At 45.1% G+C, this 17,952-nt stretch overlaps 1 protein-coding gene across 1 annotated transcript; it reads right to left on the bottom strand.

The window, feature by feature from the left end:
* Positions 1-1,409: 1,409 nt before the first annotated feature.
* Bud13 (BUD13 homolog) lies at positions 1,410-17,861 on the bottom strand. The gene is made up of 10 exons (XM_027412059.2): positions 17,604-17,861; positions 15,111-15,201; positions 13,262-13,346; positions 10,158-11,027; positions 8,515-8,732; positions 7,250-7,352; positions 6,648-6,786; positions 6,294-6,478; positions 5,989-6,070; positions 1,410-1,767 (listed from the first exon to the last, which is right to left on the bottom strand). The coding sequence occupies exons 1-10, from the start codon at positions 17,744-17,746 to the stop codon at positions 1,674-1,676; spliced, it is 2,010 nt and encodes a 669-aa protein (XP_027267860.1). The 5' UTR covers positions 17,747-17,861; the 3' UTR covers positions 1,410-1,673.
* Between the last annotated feature and the right edge of the window lie 91 nt (positions 17,862-17,952).

Raw genomic sequence — 17,952 nt, 5'->3', positions numbered from 1 at the left:
AGGGTTTTTTGTTTTGTTTTTAAGAAAACACTAAATATCTATTATCACAGCTTCAGTCCCAGAGCTAGAGCTAGTGGCTCTGCTCTTGCAGGCTTCAGTCAAGTTACAGATGAGGGCTGCCCCTAAGGCCTGCTCAGGCCGCTTCCAGTTGCTGCTGGCCTGGGGAAGGCCTCTGTCTTCACATGGCCCCCTGGAGGGCTGCTGGAGTATCCACAGAGAGATCATCTTTTTCCACGCCAAGCCATCCAAGAGGGCAGTGCATCCATGTCTTTCATGAACTTTCAGAAGTCACATGGCTCTGACACATCCTATTGGTGAAACAAGCTAGCCCTATTTACTCTGGGAGGGCACTACCCAAGGGCTTGGATACCAGAGAGCAGGGACCAAAAGAGCCACCCTGGAAGCTGGCTACCACACTTGATGCTAATGAAGACAATGATACTAACAGCTAAGAAATTTGTGACATTCACTGTATGGCTGGCAGTTTTAAACTCACAGAAACCCATGAGGTAGGTACTTTTCTATTTCACAGAAGGTACAGAGCAGTTAAGCAGCTCACAGGTCACACTGCTAGCAAAGGACCCCCCAGAGTCAGCTTCCAGCAGCACAGCACCACTGCCCACCCACCCTTCCAAGACCACTCTGCTTCCAGTCTTCCTTCTGTACGTGCTGTCCATCTGCAGCCCTCAGGCGACACCAGCTGACACTGAGTTTCTGTTCACCACGAGAGCTGTTTTGGCCACACTAATATCTGCAGAGTACAAAATGGTGTAATGTGCATTTAGTTAACTGGGAGTGAGGGGATACACTTACTGGCTATCTATATTATCTATTTCTCCTGTTTTCACAGTTGTCTTTTCCTTCCTGATTTGTAGAGTTCTGTCATCCAGTCGATCCTCCACATATACAGTCCCTCATCACTGTTATAGGCTCTGAAGGCATCTTTAACTCTGACATGGCCAGCTTTGCTGCAAGGAGAACCCTGCATTATGTAGCAGGCAAAGCAATCACAGCTGTGGGTTGAGCTCTGTCTTCACATTGGAGTACAACCCATCACTTACTCCTACCAGATTTTATTACTTGTTGGGGTCACAAAACCAGGGCCCCCATATGAGCCATGATGTAGCTTCACCGCACTACACTTCATCCTTTATGACTGAGTGACATGGATCCCACTTCATTGTTGTGCATTTAAAAAGCGGTTTCTGAGCCTCAGTAGCCACCTTTCCCACTAACATGTAACCTTCACTACCTTATCACACACCATGTTCCAGCATTCCTGAACCCGAGTTAACGCTCAATTCTGATTTGCACAGCTTGCTAAATTAATGAAAACACCAATCACTAATACTCCCAAGACCCCAAGAGTTCAATATTTGCTGGAATTCTTTCCCACGCAGAATACCCAGTTAGAAAGTGATTACAAAAAAATAAATATATGTTTATTTTTAAAAATAAAAGGGAAAGTGCTGGCTAAGAACAAACCCTGGGATAAAGAAGTCACTGTGTCCTGCCAAAGCCAGCCACAGACAACATGGACACAGCTAAGGTTAGGTGGCTAGTCCAAAGGTCAGAACTGACGGTGAGTTGCTGGTCTGTCTATTAGCAAGACAACCCATTAGAGCTGGAAGTCAGGCTGTCTGTGCTACCACCACCACAGAGCCTTGGAGAAGTTACATGTCCTCAACACTCCACTTGTAAGCAAGCTCCTCCACAGCTTTCTTGCTGGCGAGCCTGGCAAAACGCTTCTGTTCAAAGCCATTGGATCTGCAATCAAAAGAGAAGTTCTAGTCAGCCAGAACCCTGAATGTTTATTTTAAAATAGAAAGGAAAGTTACTCAGGGAAACTATCTAAACCATATGCAATCAAATCAAACAACAAGACATACAAATGAACCCCTTCTCAGGCCTTGTTCAGACTCATCTCCCACCCTTAGACAACTACTTCAAACCTCCACTATTCTCTACAAAGGCTCCATACAGCTAGGCCTGAAATCCCAGATATTCCAAAGGCTGAGAAGGAAGATCACAAGTTCAAGGCCTGCATGGGCTACAGAGTTAGTTCAAGGTCAGCCTGAATTAACTTCATGAAGCTTTGCCACAGAAAAATAGTAAGTAGCTGGGCATGATGGTGAATCCCAGCACTCGGGAGGCAGAGGCAGGTGGATCTGTGTGAGTTCAAGGCCAACCTGGCCTACAGAGTGAGTTATACACAGAGAAAGAAACCCTGTCTGGAAAAAATAATAAAATGAAGGCTGCGTATATAACTTAGTAGAAGAGATAGAGACCCTGCCTAGCATGTGTCAGGCCTAAGCTCAATACACAGTATAAAAACAAAAACTCAACTCACTCTTGGCTGATGTCCACAGGCTCCGTAATTTAACCCTCCATTAACCATAGCTGAGTTCTCACTGGATATCAGTGCTATGAAAGTCATGGCTGTGTGAGACAGCACCTGTCCTGACAAACTCAGACAAGTGGCACAGACAGATGTGGGGGTGGGGGACAGTGTGTGGCAAAGAATCAGGAAGGACTGAGCAAGTTACTTTGTGGAAATGGCTCCCAAGCCATGTCTGAAAGCACGGGCACAGAAACAAGAGCCCTGTCCTGGGCAGGGCTCACTGGTGAGGCCAGAGCCTAGAGTGTGACAAAGGGAGAGGCCACAAGTCAACACTGGAGAGACAGGCAGAGGCCAGATCCCAGCAAGCTTAGGACATGGCGTGGTGGGGGGTTCCATTAGGGAAAGACAGGTGAAAACTGCATTTCAAGAGACTGCTCTGGAGAGGGATATAAGAAAGTTACAGAGGCTGGTGCAACAGATGAAAGCTGTGATACCAAGGATGGCAACAGGGACCACATGAGAGGCAAAATCAGTAGGGTTTTTGCTGACCAGTCACAGCTAAAGGAGGGGGTCAGCATGCCTCGCCAGTTAGTAATTGAGGATGCCACCTCACGGGCTGGAGAGCACAAGAGGGGAGCAGATGTAGAGGAGTAAGCTCTGTAGGTGTCAGCGGCATCTGAGGCACCTCACTGTGCATGGGCAGAGGACTCCCCCACAACACTGGACACACTAGCTTGAGTCAGACTACAGATCTGGAACCATGTCACACTGAGCTTTGGTGAATCACTATATGCATGCACACAGGGCATCCCACCAGCCTGTGCAGCAGCCAGAGGCAAGGTGAGAGGTGTTAAGTGTCCACTGCAGGGGAGACAGGATTTCAATAGACTAAAAATCAACAGAGTAATATAACAAAATCCAAATCTCTACAATACATCACTCACAAAGAAAAGATCTAACACATAAACCAACAGGAAAATAACACATACTCAAAAAGAAAAATTGTTAGGCAGTTATGGTGTCACCAGCATGCATATTCAACATTCAGGAGTCTATGGTAGGAGGACCTTGAACTCAGGCCAGCCTGGGCTACATAGCCAGTTCTAAACCACACTGACCTACAGAACGAGATCCTATCCCAAAAACAGAGGGAAAGAGGGAGGGAGAAGGAGGAGGAGGGGGGGAAGAGGGAGGGGGAGGGAGGTGGGAGGGAAGGAGGGAGGAAGGGAGGGAGGGAGGGAGGAGGAGGGGAGGGAGGGAGGGAGGAAGGGGATTGGTTACAGAAACCAATCCTGTAAATTGAATGTGCAATCAAAACACCATTTAGATTCCAGAAAGCTGTCTCTAAATGGGTGAGCAGATGGGAACTCTCAGTGGAGACATGCGAGCCATCAAATGGGAATTCTAGAGGCAAACCAGCTGAGACAAAACACAACTGATAGCAAATGACAAAAAACAACTAAGATATCAGGGCTTTGGAAACTCTAGTGCCACCTTAGCCTAACAGATTTTATAAAGTGCCATCATCCCAAGTAATTGCAGAGTGTATATCAAGTGCAATAGTCACAAGGCAGAACCAAAAGAATAAGAAAATATTCTAAGCAAAATCACGTATTTCAGAGAACTTTCTCAATATACTACCCAAGTGATTTTCTGATGGTGCATAATGAAAACATGTCAACATCTGGAAGGTCTGCAAAACTCTGCAAACCTACGTGTTACAAATGACCAATATATGAAATAATACCACGCAAGGGTAAAAGATGCAAAATATAAAAAAGACTATAGGCTGGAGACAGGGCTCGGGGATTAAGAGCACTGGCTGCTCTTGTCCCAGCACTGTGCTGTAATTCCAGTCCCAGGGGCGCCTTCTTCTGGCTGCCAAGCATTCTTCCTGCACAGACATACATGCAGGCAAAACAACCACACGCAAAAATAAATTTAAGAGGGGTGGGAGGGTAGGGAGACCATGAATTATGCTGACATGGTGGCACATGCCTTTAACCCCAGGACTTGGCAGGTAGATCTCCATGAGTTCAAGGCCAACCTGGTCTATAATAAGTGAGAGCCAGGTGAGCGCCAAGACTACAGAGAGACCCTGTCTCAAGGGGGGGGGGGGCACAATAATCATAAGTTTTAATGCAAAAGTATCAAAAGTTCTTTACATGTTTCAGACCCACATAACAGCCTTAAAGGAGCTAGCTTGTTCTTTCTGTCGCACCTCCCTTTTCTGCTGGTGATATGGCAGGCTGTACTTTGTTCCTGCACCCCAGCTAAACACATCACAATACACAAATTCAGAACCCAGTTGTCTATTATATTTACAAAAAGTTAAATCAATTCTCTCCTTCTGGTTTTTTTTTTTTTAGAAAATAACTGCTTTTCATTAAAAGTAACAGTAACTATATTAGCATATAGAAGCTTTACTATTTTATATAGTGAATAAGTGCTTTTAAAATATATTTTAATTTTTGGCTGGGCGTTGGTGGCACACACCTTTAATCCCAGCACTCGGGAGGCAGAGGCAGGCGGATTTCTGTGAGTTCGAGGCCAGCCTGGTCTCCAGAGCGAGTGCCAGGATAGGCTCCAAAGATACACAGAGAAACCCTGTCTCGGAAAAAAAATAATAATAATTTTAAATATAGTGACTATAAATATATAATCCACAAAACAAAAACTTCTTGGAATCCTCAACAGAATTTTAAAATTCTTTTAAAATTATCTATTTGTTCATACAGGTGCGTACACACACACCCACACCCACACCCACACTCAAATTAGTGTGTGGAGGAAAGAGAACAAGACTTGCACTCACATCATTAGGCTTGGCAACAAATGCCTTTACTCACAGAGCCAAAACACTAGCACAGAGCATAAAAGGTCCTGAGATTTAAAACTTTGGAAATCATGACACTAAACGCTAATGTTCAGTGTGGGCAAGGGAAGACCCTAGGCAAAAGCTGTCCTGACAGTCAGGAAGCTTGAGTATACAAGTGAGACACTAGTGAGTAACCAGATGAGGTGGCAGGGCTGAGAGATTACCAGGGACTTCCTCCTAGGACAGCAAAGAGAACTAATGTTGAAGACACAACTCAGAGAGGGCTCCAGCACACAAGCCTCACCTGTCCTCTAACCCTTAGAAAATACTAACCATGACTAATGTTTGAAGACGTGGTGCATGAGTTGGAGGTCAGCCTGGGTATGTAGTGAGACACTCTCAAAAACAAAGACCACAGGACACCACATCAAGCAGCATAAATATTGTATATAGTATAGTGATAAATGGTATTTTAAACGATATCAGATATCTGGAAAAAAAAACAACAAAAAAAAACAAAGACCAAAGGAAAGGTGGAAAGAAAAACAGAGAAGAAAAGTTAAGACCAGGGCAGAAGAAGGCTGGGCAGTGGTAGTGCAAAGCTTTAATCCCAGTACTCATAAGGCAGAGGCAGGCGGGTCTCTGTGAGTTTGATGCCAGCCTACAGATCGAGTTCTAGGACAGTCAAGGCTACAAAGAGAAACCCTGTCTCAAAAAAGAAAAAAAGAAAGAAAGAAAGAAAGAAAGAAAGAAAGAAAGAAAGAAAGAAAAGAAAGAAAGTCAGGCAGAAGAGAAGACAAAGCAAGAAAGCAAGAGGAATCACACCTACCTGTCCACTCCATCCCAGCGGTATCCAGGCCAGATATTGAATCTATTGGGAGGAGGTGCAGGACCACTGTATCGAGGTCTCACTAAAGACAGAAATGAGAAAAAAGAAATTAGCTACTGACATAATTTGATTCAGAGCTGGATGGCAATGGGAGAAAATTCTTCATGAGAGTGCCTACTGTTTTGAACCCAAACTTTCAACAGGCATTACAGTTGTGTGGGCAGCCTCCTCTGTGGGAAGCTATGTATATCCCTCTGACAACTCTCTCTTCAACCATCTCCAGCTCCAGCAACTCCAAGTCTCACCTTTCTTTTGCTTATTCTCCTTAGCCTTGTTCTTCTTAATGAAGTTGGCCATTGGGTCCCCCTCTCTTTCTTGTTCTCTCAACATCCGATCCAGATCTTCATCATCAATATAGCGGGCCAGAGGCTTCTGCATCTCCTTCATTGCATCCTCTACATTCTGCTGCTGTTGCCGGCTCTGGGCAAGCCTGGGCAAAAAAGCATCCTTGTTGACAACTTCCTCCTACACTGAGGGATCACAATGCTACTCTGGAGAACTCCCTCTTTGTAGCAGCAGAGGCTAACTAATAAGGTAAAAAGCCCAGAATCTCAACTGGTCTCTCAGGAGACTCAGCACCTCGCTCAGGGCGCCCTTACCCTTTCCCCCACTGGGCATATAGCTCATCTCTCTCTGAATCCTTCTCCGCTTTTCTCCTCTGCTCCAGGCGCTCCAGCTTCAAATTCCTCTTACGACCAGACTTGTCTCGGAATACAGTTTCAGCAAATTCAAACTGGGCTATGAAGGGAAATCACATTTTTAAGATAAACACCAGGCATCACAATCTAATAACACTCCAGTACTTGAAGCAGCTGCCTGAGATCTTGGTGCTGGTGAAAAGTCTGCAGTATGTCTAACATACACACACGGGAAGGGAAAGAAGCACTTGGACTATGCACAAAAACCAGAGCAGGAGCTGGGTAGTGGTGGTGCACACCTTTACTCCCAGCACTCGGGAGGCAGAGGCAGACGGATCTCTGTGAGTTCAAGACCAGCCTGGTCTACAGGAGCTAGTTCCAGAACAGGCTCCAAAGCTACACAGAGAAACCCTGTCTTAAAAAAACTTAAAAACAAAAATTAGAGCATAGACACGGAAGCAGTGAAAAGTTTCAGCTAGCAAATACAACATGCCACACTTAAAAACAGAAAAGACAGAGAGCTACATGAGCCAAACGAAGCCCCCGAATGCTCATGTTTGTACCTCCAAGGGTCGTGGTGTCTTGGTCCTGTTTTTTGAGTTCTTGATGCTCCCGCTGAACATCAGTTACCAACCCAGTTTTTGCTCCGGAATACATGTGTGCAGCCTGTGCAAGAGAAGAGGAATACATGTGAGCAGTCTGTGCAAGAGAAGAGGAATACATGTGTGTACAGCCTGTCCAAGAGAAGAGGCAACAGCCAATGTCAGTGAAACAGGAGGCAGCCAGCTGCATGTATGTCTGATCATCATCAATAATCAAACCAAAACCTCTGGTTTCATATTCTCATTATTGACCATAGGCTCACACCATAGGAGAGAAATCTCTAATCGCATGAAATACTATATACTATCAAATTTTAAAGTAAACACAAACACAAACACACAACACATAAAAGCAGGGGCTAAGAATGTGCATGTTTTCTTTCTCTTTTTAAGATAGGGTCCCAGCCAGGCAGAGGTGGTGCACGCCTTTAATCCCAGCACTCCAGAGGCAGAGGCAGGTGGATCTCTGTAAGGTCGAAGCCAGCCCAGTCTACAGAGCTAGTTCCATGACAGCCAGCCACAAAGAAACCCTGTCTCACAAAATAAATAAATACATAAAAGATAGGGTCCCATACAGTACAGGCTGGCCTTGAACTCACTTATGCACATTTCACAAAGAAGGAAGCTGAGGATTAAAGAAATCAAGTTTCTTGCCCAGTCTCACAGATAGTAAGCAGCAGAGTAGGATTTAAAACTATAATTGGTTTTAAATCATAGTTGGGGTTCTGTGCTCCCAACTGCACTCAGCCTCAGCTTATTATTAGGACCTGCTGTCCTATCAGGTGGGAAGACGCAGGCAGGTCAGAAGTTCAAGGCCAGCCACTCACAACAAAAAATTAAAAACAGGGAGGCTTTCTGGAGATACTGAGACTTGTGGCATTACAAGGCTATAAAAGGCAGGAGCATCCTGGGAAATCTGGCACAAGCTGGGCACTCCTGATCCAAAACTAGAAATCCATAACAGTCCATAATCCAAGACATTCTGAGCATCATTTTGTGCAGTATCTGTAAAGTCTTAGAACCTTCAAGCATCTGGACAAGGCATCCTCAAGCCTCTGCTCAGATGAGCCAGAGACATGCTGCCTTCAGAGAGAAAGTTCCAGAAGTGCTTTTAACTCAGATTTACTGCACCGCATCCTGACTCTCTGGTGGCAATCTTTTTAGTGTCTGTAAAGCTAGAAGGGAGGAGTCACTCTGATAAAGACACAAGTCCTGGAAATCCCTACCTTCTTCCCGGGACGGGGACTCCTTCGAGGAGGAGAGAGATCAGAATCAGAAGATTTGGTCCTTTGTCTTCTCCGGGGCGGAGAGAGGTCAGAGTCAGCGCTCCGGTGTCTCTGTCTATTCCGTGGTGGTGACAGATCTGAATCAGAGTCCTGGTGTCCTGAATTTTGTTTTTGCCGTGGAGGAGAGAGATCTGAATCAGAGGATTTTTGGCAGACACCTAGGTAGAAAGGAGCCATCAAAGTGTGACTTGCTGTTTCCCAGGGAAAGTGTTTATATGAAATCTCCTGTGGTTAAGAGAACCTAGGGATTAAAGAATGCATTAAGGATGTGAGCTGTGATGGTTCAGGAGTAAAGTGAACCTAGTATGTCAGGCCCGGGTTCTGGTTCCCAGCACAGGGGAGAGGGAGGGAGAATAAATTAACCCCATCAGAAGAATGTTTATAAGAACTTACCAAACTGGGGTACAGTGTCTACTTAGTCATCCTATGAAAAAAACATAACTAACCAAAACACAAGCATAGGTGACATGGAGAAGAACAAAGTCAGTGGCTCTGTTTCTGGGCCACCAGTGTCTGGTGACTTTGAAAAGCATGTGAGATTTCAGACACTCATCTATACTGCCAACCTGTCCAGAACCAGCAGAAGAGCTTGGAGTCAGTCCTCTGCGGTATGGCAGAGACAAGAAAGCCTGGATGTTCTCAGACTCAAGAAAAACAAAGTAATTTAATTTTAAAATTAAAACAGCAGCTAGGGCAAATGAAGGAGTAAGAAACTTTCTGCATAGGCCTGTTCTAGATAACTGTGTCACTGTTCACTTACTGAAAAGCAGCCCTGTAGTAGTTACCAAGGTTACAGCAATGGCCAAACATTCTGACCTAGCAAACAACTGCTCAGCTTTCTAGGAACCTATCAACTAAATCCCCAAAAGATCTAAGATAAGAAACAACCCATAGTTGTTCCAACAGGATGGTTGTCAAATATCCTAAGAGCAAAGCTAGAAGTAATCCAAAGCATGCAATCTCAGGGAAATGGCTAAGTCAATTCATGTAACATAAAGAGGTTTTTAAAAAAAAAAAAAATCATAATAACATAAAGACACCTATAACCCAGGAAAAACTATTGAGTGGAAGGGGCAAGCAAGATTACACATGCAACATGCATGTTTTGCACAGCCAGGCTCAACTACACCTAGCATGTATGCCAGAAAGTACCTAAAGCCACTGGCTACAACTTGAACAATGATGGTGTCTAAATGACACAATTTTGTGAGACTTTTCCTGTGTCTATATGTTTCTGTACATTCTGAAGCTTTTGCAACGCACACAGGATTTCTCATTTTTATTTATTATTACTCTGTGTGTATGTGAGTGCAGGCGCCCACGTATGGAGATCAGAGTCAGTTTTGTCCTTTCAGTGCACTGGTACAGAAAATGCTTTTACCCACTGAGCCACCTCGCCTGCCCCATCAGTGCCTTTTTATGGGGTATGGGGTAGGAAGGGTAAGCAAAAGCACATAAAAACTTGCCTCCCTGCCCCTGTAATTTTTCAACTCTAAGCCTAGCCTCTCATGTTTTAAAATGTTTCCAAAGAAACTCATTCTCATACTCAGGGATGAAGCTCTTACACACAGCTATACGCTCACCTTTAGGATCCAGCTGCTTCTTAGCTCCAACATGAGCTTTTGCTTGCCATTTCCGTGGAGAAAGGTCAGAGTCACGCCCGTACTTGCTGTTCTTGGAGACTGACGGGTGAGAGGGTTCTTGGCCCCTCTGGTGTACAGTCTTATTACAGGATCTTTCTGCAGCTTTACTGCTTTTGGTTCTGGGCAGTTCCAAATCAGGGGAGTCATGACGGGGCCTCCTGAGATGCTGTGGGTCTGAAGGATCAACAGTCCTCCTATGTTGGGGTGTGTCAGGAGAGTGGTTATGGGCCCTTCTTGGGGAAGAGATATCTGAGGAACCATGATGACCTCTCCTAGGAGATACACTTGAAGAATTACGATGAGACTTCCTGGGAGGAGAAGTAGCTGAGTCATGGTGGACCCTTCTGGGAGGAGATGTGTCTGAGTCATGACGGGATCTCCTTGGGGGAGATGGATCTGGGGTATCATGACGGGCCCTCCTGGGAGGAGATGGATCTGGTGTATCATTACGGGCCCTCCTGGGAGGAGATGGATCTGGTGTATCATGACGGGCCTTCCTGGGAGATGGATCTGGGGTATCATTACGGGCCCTCCTGGGAGATGGATCTGGTGTATCATTACGGGCCCTCCTGGGAGATGGATCTGGTGTATCATGATGGGCCCTCCTGGGAGGAGATGGATCTGGGGTATCATGATGGGCTCTCCTAGGAGATGGATCCGGGGTGTCATGACAGGTCCTCCTGGGAGATGGATCTGGGGTGTCATGATGGGCCCTCCTAGGAGAAGATGGATCTGGAGTGTCACGATGAACTCTCCTAGGAGGAGATGGATCTTGGTCATCATGATGGAAATGTCCATCTTCACTGTGGTCTAAACACAAAAACAAACAGTCAGATCCCCACCAGTGCTTTGTCCACATCTCACTCAGTTTAAAAACATGTCTCTAAAACACACATCTCTCAACTACTCGAAAAGCCCATAAGGTCTACCCAGCTCTTGTGTTTAGGGGCAGCAAACCAGCACTCTCAGACAACCTAAAGAGTAACTCCTCTCATTTGCCTCCCAAGACCTACAGTAATCAAGGCAGGTGATTTCGTCTAATAGACATGAAAAAAAGGTTCTGGGAATTCCCTATGGTCACCATTACTAAGAGGAGACATACCCCAACCCCAGTCACTTCATTCCCAATCCAGTTCCTTTTCCAGTGATTCCTGTTGCTATGCAGCCTAGATCATTTACAGGTGTGCTCACTCCTTTTCCAAAAGGCACAGTGACTAAACCTGCACACATCAAAATGAAACGTACTAAGCATTTAATCCATGTCATTACGCTTCCCCTTTAAGGAGGGAAATCAATAGGAAAAAAAAAAAAGAAAGAAAGAAAAATCAAGCATAACTGTTATCTACTGCATAGCAATGCTTTATACAGATCACTCAATTTTCTCAAGTCTCACTAGTCCCCCTTTATAGAAGAAGTCACTGACACAGAGAATCAAGTAAACTGCCAAAGTCATACTGCTAATTGGTGGTGAGGTAACTCTCTAGAGCTAAACCTGTGTGACTCTGCAGTCCATGGGCAATCTTTATAAATATGCCACTGAGGAGAAACGTGCTGTTTAAGAGCGTAGACTTGCAGAGGCAAAGCAGATAAAATGTCCTGGCAACTGGGGCATTTCTAGATTCCAGTTCCTCCTCTCTATTACTTGCCATCAGAGCTCCACAGCCCAGATAAAAATAAAAGGTAGGCAGGACCTGATGAATTCTTATTAAACAGATAATTCAAACCAAATCAACTCTCCTTCACTTTGGGGAACAGCCTATCTGACCAGACTGACACCAGTGAGGAAATGGACAATGAATCTAATGCATGAGGCCAATCAATCCCATGTATAAAAAGGGAGGGAGGGAGGGTGGGCTTCAGAGCGGATATCTCTAGTAACAAATTGAGGCAGAGTAGTGAGAATAAGGCAGAAGAAAAAGGGCTATGTACAGGGGGCATGTGCATTTGGGAGACTTCTTAGACATGCAGACAAGGAAGTACAAGCACTCTCTCTCTGTCTCTCTCTCAGACAAGTAATGCAAAAGACAGGACAACAACCATAAGGCACAAAATAATGGGTCAGACTGAAAGGAATTCTGATAAAGTAGTCACGAGAATAAAATTTTCACACATGAAACTAAGTGACAAGGTAATGTACCGAAACTGAGGGAATAATCACTGATCTGTGGTGCAGTGGCATTTCTGTATCGCAATCTTTTCCATCAGAGCTGCAGGGTAGTGAGCCTAATGGCACGGAGGCTAACACAGGAAGACAAATCCCAGTTAGGAGCCAATTCTTTCATCACTTGTGTTTGAGAATTGAGCAAGCACTAGGAATATTCTGTAGTTAAATAGGCCTCAAGAAGTAAGACCCAAGTACAGTGGCCTGGACTGTGAAACCTTGTCTCAAGTTTAAAAGAAAAGAAAAAGAAGTGGGGAGTGGGAGATAGGAGAGCCTTGTTTATGAAAAGTCAGAAGAGGAAACAGACATAAACCAAAAGGACAAAACTGGGCCCTGACTCCTGTGAGTTGCTTCATTTCAAAACAGTGGGAAGCCTGGGCCTCCGTGCTCTTCCTCTGTTTCTTATAAACTCCTCCCAAGGTCCTGCTATCTACCAACTGCTCCCTGTTGTGGACCAGGGAGGAATGGGTCTAAAAGTCTTCTAAACAGTTGTTCTGACAAGTCAGCCTCTAACTCCACATCCTCCTCCAAAGCCTTGACACCTTTTCCCCACCATATATTTCACAATCACTGACAATAAAACAAACTATGCATTCCTCTAGAGCAGTGGTCCTCAAGCTTCCTAATGCTGTGACCCTTTAATACTATGCTATGATGACCCCCAACCATAAAATTATTTCTTGCTACTTCACAACTGCAATTTTGTAAATATCTATAATGTAATTTATAATATGAAATAATCTAATAGCAATAATACAATATCTGATAGGCAACCCCCAAAGGGGTCGTGACCCACAGGTTAAGAGCCACTGCTCTAAAGCAAGGCTTATAGGGGCCTACCTTATAAACGAGACGCTTAGATTTATCTGCTGTTCATACTCACCTCCCAGAAGCCTCCATTTGGCACTGGAGCGAAAGGCCTCCATCTGCTTTACCTCTTCTGGACGTTCATCCACAAACTCAGCCACCTACAGGAGTAGTGACACTACAGTAAGGAAAAAAAACACAGAATCCGGCCAAGGAGCATTTGTCTCAAGAACCTGGGGCCATAACCAGTCCTGTTCCTAGCGCATACAATGTCTACATACCCTTGTGGCCATAAGGAAACATGGAGTAGTGCTCAGCTATTCTTGTCCCATGAACACTGTCACTTTGATGACTTAATTGCAGACCTTTCTCTGACTATTCAATCTCCCTCCAAAGATAAAATCATTACAAATCTTTTTAGTAATCGTGCTGGCACACAACAGCCACTTGTAAGGGAAAAGCTCAATTCCTTTACACTTTCATTTTTCATGCACAGTGAGAACACTGCCTTCCTAACTTGTCGATCACTAATCACAGATTTTGGACCTTATGAAACCTTCCCTGTGAGTAGTAACAATGATAGGTCTTGAATCCAACTAAAGGGAACTACTGGCCATACACCAAATTACAGAATGTTCAAGGATGACCTCCAAACTTCCTAATCAATGATCACGATCACTCACAGAATTCTCCCTGATGGAGAACTCACCTTTCAAGTCAGTCCACAGTGAAGAGTGCTAGAACATTCTTAGTTTTACTGGGCCCACATAACTGTCCTCATATAACCTTTTCTCCTCCATCCCAACTCTGACCTCTGATCCCTTTCCAACTGAGAGACCGTCAAAGAGGCTGGCATCAATAAATTGTTGTTACAGAGAACAGCTGTGCAAGACACTATCTCACAATTATCTTATTCAATCCTCACCATAATCCTGGCCACTGACCAGCAAACTGTGCCTTGGAGAAGTGAATTGACCACAGGCTAGCAAACTGCAAACGTGGAATTCAAACCCAGGTCATAATTCTAGTGCTTCTGTTCCCCAAGTCCCCACCATCATTCCTCATATAGTCTACTTCTCAGCTCTATCCCCAGGCACTGGGCACATGGTTTCAATGTGGGATGACCTGAGACCCAGATCATCAGTTCCATCACTTAGCTTTGGTGTGACCTTTGGCAAAGTATCTCAAGTCTCAATGCCTTTCTTTTCTTTTGTTTGTTTGTTTGCATGTTTTTTTTAAAACAGGATCTCTCTCTGTAGCCCTGGCTGTCCTAGAACTCACTCTGTAGACTACATATTTAGGTATACAACTCCTATGGCTACAGAGGAATACCCCGAGACTAGGGGGTGTTTTGGTAGTTAGGAGCTATATATGTAATAAGTTATAATGGAGTTGAGGTGGCAGTAGAATTTAATAACATAAGTGGGTAGTTAATGGAAGTGATGAGGTCGAATCTCCTGCCTCTGCCTCCCGAGTGCTGGATTAAAGGTGTGCACCACCACCACCTTTAATGCCCTTGTTTCTAAAAGCAGAACTCAAAGGACTGCTCTGAAGATTGAATGAGATCCTCTGTGTTCACTAAGCAGTGTTTGGTACTAAATAAACTAAGTCTCAGTCATTCTTACATGCAGAGAATTACTTGTTTCTCCTTGTGATCACATGATTCACTTCCACTGCCCATCATGAGACCCAAACAGTGCTAGCCTGGAAGATCAAAATTCAAAACAATTTATGCTGAAACACCTGCACACAGTCAAATCACTACTTTGGGAACCATTTGTATAAGCATCATGGATGAAAACAGTGCCGAACAGCTCTTTACAAGTCACCTCTTCCCTTGCTTAGCTCTATCCCACACCAGGGAGTCAAGGCTGAGATGCTTGGATCATTTCAAAGTCCTGACAAGACTCCAAAAGATAACATACCACAGGCAAATCTCCATCTTCTTCCTCTTCCTTTTCCGGCTTAGTGGTAGAAATAGCTGCCCAGCCCACATCATCATCAACAATCCGCATTCTAGATGAGAACAATAAAAGCCTCAAAAAAGAACTCATTCTGGGACACAGGCCTATGTACACTTACCTATTGTTTTTTGGCATTTATTTATCGTGTGTGTATGTGTGACGGGGTGTGTGTGTGTGTGTGTGTCATAGAATACATATAGAAGTCAGAGGACAACTTGCAGGAGTCAGTTGTTTCCCTCCACCATGTGGGTTCAGAGGATTGAACTCAGCCTGTCAGGCTCGTTGGCAAGCATTGGGCCATCTCACCTTTTGGCTTTTAAAGTTCAAAAGTATGGCTCAGTCTTTGTGTATATGGACTCCTACTGTCAGTTCACTCCATCACTGTCCACCTTTTTGTTTTTTGGTTTTGGTTTTTGAAGACAGGTTTTCTCTATATAACAGCCCTGGCTATCCCGGAACTTGCTCCATAGACCAGGATGGCCTTGGACTCAGAGATCCACCTGCCTCTGCCTCCCAAGTGGCTTACACTTCCACATTGCTGTTCATCAGTGAAGGAACTCAAACAGGCAGGATCCTGGAGGCAGGAGCTAATGCAGAGACCATGATGGGTGCGACTTACTGGCTTGTTCCCCATGGCTTGCTCAGCCTGCTTTTTATAGAACCAGGACCACCAGCCCAGAGATGGTACCACCCACAATGGGCTGGGCCCTCCCACATTGATCACTAAATGAGAAAATGCCTAACTGCTGGATCTCATGGAGGCATTTCCTCAGTTGAGGCTCCTTCCTCTGATGACTCTAGCTTATGTCAAGTTGACACACAAATCCAGCCAGTACACCACCTAAGTTGCAATGGGTTTTGTAAGTAGCCTAGAGACAATTTAAAGAGGATATGAATAGTTTACCCACAAATACTGTATCATTGTGTGGAGGAACTTAAGTACCTGTGGACTTGAGTAACCAGTGTACCAACTGCTGAAAGATGATGGCATCCAATGGATGTGATCTGTGCTGCAAAGAGGTATTTGAAAAACCAGGAACACATGCTACATCTTTAATCACAACAGCCATTTCAGACAAACAGCAGTGTTCAGGACCACTAGGACTCCGAGTCTCAGAGAGGTGAACTCTCTTGCCCAAGATGACCCAGGCTATAAAGTAGCACTGCTAGGATTCAGATTCCAGTTAGTGCTGTTCCAAAGCTTAAACCATGTTCCCTGAATGGCATTGCTCCTTCTTAGAACCACACTGAGCTGGGCGTTGGTGGTACACACCTTTAATCCCAGCACTCCAGAGGCAGAGGCAGGCAGATCTCTGTGAGTTCGAGGCCAGTCTGGTCTACAAGAGCTAGTTCCAGGACAGCCTCCAAAAGCCACAGAGAAACCCTGTCTCGAAAAATTAAAAAAAAAAAAAAAAAAAAAGAACCACACTGAATTTACCACATACCTTAACTGAATATAGGCTCAACTAGTAACACCACAAAGATTGATGTCATGCTGAAGTCCCAAATGAAGGTAAATTTGGGCAAAGAGGGAATTAGGGAATTAGTCTACCCACTTCAATGGGCCACAGAATTTTCTCAGTAGAAATATGAGAATAATACTGTCAGCTCACGATGGTTCCCCCATAGAGGGGTGTGAACCACACTTTATATTCTCTAAGCTGCTAAGCTCTTAGCAAGCAGCAGACCCAAGGCATGGTGTATAAGAACGGGATTAGCTTCCAGAGTTTCGACCTTGTATCCAAAATAGTACCTTCTTAGCAAGCTGCTAAACTTAGGGTCGCTGCTCTAAAGTCTATAATTTCTTTTGTCCTGTGGGCTGATGTTGGATCTCCTATCCCAACCTTTCCAGATTCCAGTGGCCAAGTCACTGCATCCGAAATCTGTCTCAGCACATCCCTCTTTCGAACCTGGAAAGTATATTATTTAAAACAATGTCTACTTCACCACAATGTCCTGAAAGTTATATGGTCAAAGTTTTTAGAAAGAGGCCAGGCACATGATAGGAACTGTACCCATATTAGTTGTTACTGTTAGTAGTAGGCAAGAATAACAGGACTTAGATCTTTGGTTCCAGATCAGTTCCTAATACTTTGAAGGCCCCAGAAACAGATTTTTGAATTCTAACATTAAAAAAAAAAAACCGCAATCACTGGGGCTTTTAATTAGTTCTACTACTCTCAGGGCACGACTTTTCAATCTGTTCGAGGGACGATACAAGGCTACAAAGGCGGGAAAACAGTAAGGAAGTTCTAAGTTCTAGCTGGCCTTAACGCATGGAAGACACTGCTCAGAGGACGAGGTCTGAGCTGCAGGCGGCGGCGAAGAGCCGGCTCGGGAGCAGCGGGGCCGGGCCTGGGTCGGCAGCGCTCGCAGCGCCGCGCGGGCGGGGAGGAGGAAGAGCTGCGGCCGAGGGCGCAAAGGGGCAGCGCGATGCCCCATCAGTCCACTCACCCCTTGCCACCGGCGCCTCCTGGCTTCGGCCGTTTTCTGCGCCGCTTCCGAACCGACTCTGGACCTCCTTCCGGGCCAGCATCTGCTCCAGACAAGTAACGCTTCAGATACTCAGCCTTGGAGAGCGGCAGAGCTGCCGCCATGGCAGCGGCGAGGGCGGGGCAACGGCTCGGCGTTGGGGACAAAAATTCTTCTACGGGAAACGGATGGGGGTGGAGCCAGAAACGGAAGCCCTAGGAGTGGCCCTTATGGAGCTACTGGGGCTGATAGGTGTCATGACTCTTAAAAAATGTCTTTACAGGCTCGGTGTGGGGAAGGGGAGGTGCATGAATGCATCGTAGGGCCGTTC

This window comes from Cricetulus griseus, chromosome 4 (genome assembly GCF_003668045.3).
Source record: "Cricetulus griseus strain 17A/GY chromosome 4, alternate assembly CriGri-PICRH-1.0, whole genome shotgun sequence".
NCBI lineage: Eukaryota > Metazoa > Chordata > Mammalia > Rodentia > Cricetidae > Cricetulus > Cricetulus griseus.
Note: the sequence above shows the minus strand (reverse complement) of the source record. Positions and strands in the feature narration are given on the sequence as shown.